Genomic DNA, 6,000 nt, shown 5'->3' with positions numbered 1-6,000 from the left:
CAAAGTTAAAAAGTACACTTTGCCTTTAACCTCTGAATGAACGAATGATACAATGATTGAAATGCTGTTGGAATCAATCATCATTACAGTTGCACAGAGACATGGCAACCCATTAATGGTTTTCAAGGCTTTGTCTCTTTCTTATTCCTAGTCTACTAACTGTTTCTTCGTACAAGCTTCTATCAATCAGTATCAAGCAATGACAATTGTCTTTTCATTATATCATGTTTAAATGAAATTAATAAGATTGTACTTCATATCCTCTATTTACCAGTTATTTAAATACTTTGCAGGAATCCTCCCTAAAATAGGCTTAAAGGTAGCATTAATTATCTTAACCCAATTTTATATTTTAAATAGAATTTTAACATCTTCTAGTTTATGCCCTCCATCTTCTAATACCTACTAGTTTTTTAATGACGCAATAGTATAACATTATAATTTAGGCTTTTAAATTGCTCCACGACGTTGATGCTATTTATATTTTGAAAAGTAGAATAATTTTATTTATTAATTCAACACGAGAATGAGCTAATTGTTTAAAGTCCATTTTTCGATAAAATTAAATTCCCTATTGTTTCATTCAACACGAACAGATTGTCAACAGCACTACCGCTTAAACATTCAATCGTTGCCAGGCAACAGTATATGAAGGTCCAATCATCTTCACTCACTGTTGCATACCAATTGTATATTTACGTATAAACAAACGGCGATTTCTTCATTTTTTCAGGAGATTTCTATTAAAACCTCGTTTCTCAATTGAGCATGATAAACAATTACTATCTCTAACTAATCTTAAACAAAATGTCTCTAGTCTTCACTATTTATTGTCATAAATTGCAATGTCTATATAACTAGGTTTAGGATATTACTTGAAAATAAAATCGCTGTTGTTCTTCTTTTCCTAAATTGTTTTGCTCAACGATTTGTTTGGATCTCTGGTATTACGTTTATTTGCAAAGATGGCTGCCACGGTGCAGGCTGTGAATTCCTACAGTAAAGTATACTTTGTATGGAGATAAATACCAAAGAACTTCATAATTTATCAGGCCTGCAATAACTACCCTCCCTGGTAACTTATCACATCTGACATGTCTGCCTGAATGTTTCCACTGGCGAAAATTAAAAACACTGCATCAAATTACACTATTCATACTGACAGTTGAATACTATAGCATTTAAAAGGCAACATTAAAATTATAAAAACTAAAAATTAAAAAATCTCCCATAACGACTAGGAGAAAAATCCATTGATCTGCAAAAATTTTACAAAACTCTCACCTGCACCATTGTGAGAATCCAAATTCTGAAATTCACTACAATGCCAGGAATAGCTATTATTCATCAGTCTTCCATTGTGTCCTTTTCTAAGGTAATTAAATGGCCCCAAGTGATTTTTTAAACTTAATGATATGAATGAGTTTTTTCGCAGCAGTGAAATACTTGAGCATCAAACTACAAGATAACCCCTATAACACAATATGGCTCCATCAATTTTGAATGAGGGATCCTGTATGAAAAATTCCAAGGTCATGAAATATTTCAAGGTCTGGGGACCCATGTAAGAAGAAAAATTATAAGACCATATTAAAATTAATAAAAGCAAATCCTCCTTAATTGGCAGCTTAAATAGCTGCAGCTGCTGGAAAGTTTTAATTAATAGCTTGATACCAAATGGTGTCCCTCAACACAAAAATTTAAAGCTAGGTCCAGCTTCACACATATGATACATGGCTTCATGGGAAACAACCATAAGGCCAAATTATACTGTCAAACTGAAAACCTTAATTTGCATAGTCTACTCTTGAAAATTATTAATAAGCAAAATTTAACTTTACATACATACATTAAAGAATTCCTCTTGCTGACTGCTTTTGCTAAATTTACAAAAAAGATTTTTCTATAGTCTGAGAGAAACTGCATATGTCGCTACGCGCCGATGCTTGTACATTGGTTCTTCAAACTATGCACGCAGTACAACTTCTGCACTCCTCCAAGACTTGTCATAAAACCATATTGGTGGTAAAATATGATTTTCTTGCAGTGGGATCCTCCAATCCGGAAACCACAAGAGATAAAGATAATTCTCTTGTGGCATTCAGTTCACGATACACTATGGACCACATAACAAACCTTGATTGAATAAAATTAAGCAATTCTTCAAATATCTTCTAAGCAGAAAGAATAGAAGAACAAGAGGATGTACAGGTGAGTGACATTGATGAATGGCGTAAACAGAGGCATTGGTACAGGACTGCAGCAGTGTTGAACAGTTTTTCATACACCTTCCCATGAAGAGACAATTGGCAGGAAGAAAATATTTGTGCAGGTGTGCAGCAACAGCCAAAGCAAATGCCTTACTTCTTTCCGGTGAAAAATGCTATCTAGTTTACAAGGACTAATGTATAACTTTAGCACACCACCAAGTGCCTCAGACTGGAATCTAATACATAGCAATGAAATTGGGTAATCAGATCCATGCAAGAGAACCTCGATCATTTTGAGCCTGTGGACGGCCTCTTGTTGGTGTTGGCGGTCTATGAACATTAAGCTCCTGATCAATATACAAAAACAAGTATTAACCAAAGTTGAAATTGAGAGATATTTGATTCTAAATAGCGCTAGCCACTATGCATGAGTAATAAAGGCAGAAGCAATCATTACATCATCAAGATTTAAACAATTTAAGCAGCTTACTGAATTGTCATCACACAAAACGGGCAATTAGAACATTGGAAAAATAAGCATTAAAAAGATTCAAAAAGCTTCTAGCAAAAAGTTATCAAGAAAATAGCAGATATCCTACAATAGAACCAGGTGTAAAAAAATTCTCAACTTTTTCTTTTTTCAACCCTTTACATCATATAGGGTTGACATAAACATATATATTTCAGTTGCAATTGAGCCTAATTAGAACTTGCAAAAACAGTTCAAAACTCAAGTATTTGAGTTCTGTGAAATAAAATACCTGCATCCATGTATCTTCTGCATGACCTTCAGGAGATCCTTCTGCTGACGTGAAGGCGGGAGGAAGAGGATGGATCAGTTTGGGAATCACCACAAGGTCCCTTCCTATAACTAAGATTGCACCCGCATTGTTTGCAGTTCCTATAGAAAAAATTGAATAGAATTGTTTTTCAACATCAACCCAATTGAATTAATTTTATAACCATAAAAGGAATAAACATACCACAATAATTGGTGGCTGAAAAAAGAGTAATCAAGTGTCCTTGAGCAAAGCGTTCAAACCCATCCATGACACATTCATGTGCTCGTATGATAAGCTGCAAGTCATTATTTTTGCAGAAATCCATTACTCGATCAGGCTGCAGGATATAAACCCACAGTTTAATTAGTGAATAGATCCTTGTACAACATATACATAAAGTCTGAACTCTGAACACTGTCCAAATGATACTAATTGATGAATCATCCTAATTGCATCTTAAAAAATTATGATTAAGTATAGCACAGCTTATTTCCAAGGCAATAGGTATTTTACTTGGCAGAGTACACTTTTGCCTCTTCTACCTCAATTCTTCCTGAGAAAAATCACCACAAGTTGTTATAAACTTGTTCTAGGGCATCAGGTTCCTTGCAGGGGGAGGAAAATTGTGAAACTCACATAAGATTTTATATTTAAAGAGGGTCACTGTTGGGTAGCACCATTGTACTTATGTTAGAAAGTATTTTTTTCCCTTATCCACAATTCAGGACAAAGTTGCTTTCGTTCTGTAGTTTGATAACGTTTAGGAAATTTATATTAACCACAATGTCTTCTTTTAGGTTTCATCTACATTTCCTTTTAAATTTCCACAAAGATATACAATAAATCAAGCTCTGTATTGAAACTTGTAATTTACTAATGAGCCATTTATTGGTTTTTACATGAGGATGGGTAATGAAGACGATCTACATGAAGTTCAAAATAATTGATGAAGTAATGGACATCAGCTACAAGGACCACCCAAGGATACATGGTTTGGTGGCGGAAGGATAGATAGTATTACAATGTACATTTCCTACACGGTAATTGCAGATGGAAAGAAAACAAAATCAGTAATTCACAAGATTAAAGTATTCCATGGCAAGTCCATACAGTTGACAGACTTTGCTAGAGCAAACCACAGGTATCTTGTCATTAATTATTACTACTAAACAATCAATCAATAAATGTATACTTTCTATTTTGAAGTAGGCAACAAGTAACACTGAAAATTCACTTCAGAAACATACCCCAAAGGTCACTAGACCAGGACCTCTAGCATTTGGCCGCAAACCCTCTACACTATCATTTTCTGTTGGATCAGACCTACAAGGCAGAATCATTATATTAGACTTCATAAGTTCAAATCTTTTTTAAGTGAGAACATATAATTATTTCATTAAAACCATCTATTACCATAGTAGGTCCATAAGAACAACAGATCCAGCTTCCATAGTGATAGGGCGTTGCAATTTTTCAATCTGCTCCACATGGTTAATTGACCTGCCTATCCCACCATGCATGCAGATGATTTTTTGTTCTATTACAGCTGCCAAGGGCAACCAATTAAATAGTTGATTAATGCGCTGCCACACCCATATTCCTTCTTTCTCACCCTGCCCACAATATTCAAAATGATTTATAAGTACCCTTTTTATAAACTTTCTAAAAAAACTTCAGATTGCTATTTAAAAAATTTGGCCAGATACCAATCGTTCTATGCACTCAATCCGGAAACCAAATAGTGCGTTAATGTCAGCAGCTTCATGATTTCCACGAATCAAATGCACAGTGTTTGGATGCTCGACCTGCAAAAGAAGGAATAAGTATGTCCAGAAATAACTATCATCAATCTTCTGAAGACTCATAGCCACTAAAAGCTGATACAAGGATAAAAACAAATTGAAATGGATATACAACTAAATATCTAGCTTGAAATAAACTCAAAGTACCAACTTATGCTCCAGCTCATTGGATACCTTGAGGGCAAGCAAAAGTGCAATTGTTTCTAGACTATGTTGTCCTCGGTCGACATAATCCCCCAAGAAAAGATAATCAATGTATCTGAAACAAACCAAAAAATAAAATAGAAAAACTATCAAATCATATTTAATGTATATCATAGAGCTAAAAATGATAGTTTCATAGCATTTTATGCTAGTCACAATATTCATATAAAGGACCATAATTTTTCGTATCTTTATTCACCATCAGGAAGGAAAAAAAACATTTTCATGCAAGGCCTAAATTTGATGGCCATATACCTGTATTTAGAGAGATTTACTGTAAAAATATGATGAATATAAATTTCTTTGTATGTGAATACATCTAATTTGTTTTGGAAATTGTAAAACAAACAGTCTATCAAAATTCGACTGGTATCTCTGTGTTTGTGCTGTGTGCATGTGTGACTTAAATAATATGTACAATATTTTTAAAAACTTCAAAATTATTTAAAAAATAAAAAAGCTACTACATTTTTAGTTCTTACAATTTTACATTTACTTGAATTGCTTTCAGTTATAAAAATTGATTTTCTATATAAAAATATAAAAGTACTTAGAATATATGTTTTGCCCTTTAATTCTAAATTATTTAATAAAATCTTCTATTCAAAATCTTTGAATTTTTTTCAGTTCAGAATACTTCAAATAAGTTGTAGATTAACTAACAATATAAAAATTGTTGTTGGGTCTTGATTGTTTATATATATATATATATATATATATATATATATATATATATCAGTGTTACCCAGAAACGAGTTTCCGGCCTTGAGGCACCCATTTCGGAAACAGAAACCATTTCAGGGACTTGGGGACGGCCGGAAATGTTTCCAAGCCATCCCTGATCCCAGAAAATTTTCGGAAACCGTCTCGGAAACTCAGAAACGATCAACTATTTTTCCGGGAACTGTTGACCATCCCTGGGACAGCAGGGGACGCTGACACCCAAACCGTCCCGGGGACAGTTAGCCATTTTCGGCGGTAAGGGCACTTAAAAAACAATTG

General features: G+C 33.9%; 1 protein-coding gene across 1 annotated transcript in view; it reads right to left on the bottom strand.

Moving 5' to 3' along the window:
* Positions 1-1,590: 1,590 nt before the first annotated feature.
* Positions 1,591-6,000, bottom strand: part of LOC131057444 (serine/threonine-protein phosphatase BSL3) — a 74,202-nt gene continuing 69,792 nt past the window's right edge. The window contains exons 15-21 of the mRNA XM_057991631.2: positions 4,969-5,053; positions 4,699-4,797; positions 4,406-4,605; positions 4,240-4,315; positions 3,194-3,329; positions 2,972-3,111; positions 1,591-2,557 (exon numbers count right to left, since the gene is read on the bottom strand). Coding sequence (XP_057847614.1) covers positions 2,474-2,557; positions 2,972-3,111; positions 3,194-3,329; positions 4,240-4,315; positions 4,406-4,605; positions 4,699-4,797; positions 4,969-5,053 — 820 coding nt within the window. The 3' untranslated portion in view covers positions 1,591-2,473. The remainder of the gene's footprint in view (positions 2,558-2,971; positions 3,112-3,193; positions 3,330-4,239; positions 4,316-4,405; positions 4,606-4,698; positions 4,798-4,968; positions 5,054-6,000) is intronic.

The sequence above is a fragment of the Cryptomeria japonica genome, chromosome 5 (assembly GCF_030272615.1).
Source record: "Cryptomeria japonica chromosome 5, Sugi_1.0, whole genome shotgun sequence".
NCBI lineage: Eukaryota > Viridiplantae > Streptophyta > Pinopsida > Cupressales > Cupressaceae > Cryptomeria > Cryptomeria japonica.
Note: the sequence above shows the minus strand (reverse complement) of the source record. Positions and strands in the feature narration are given on the sequence as shown.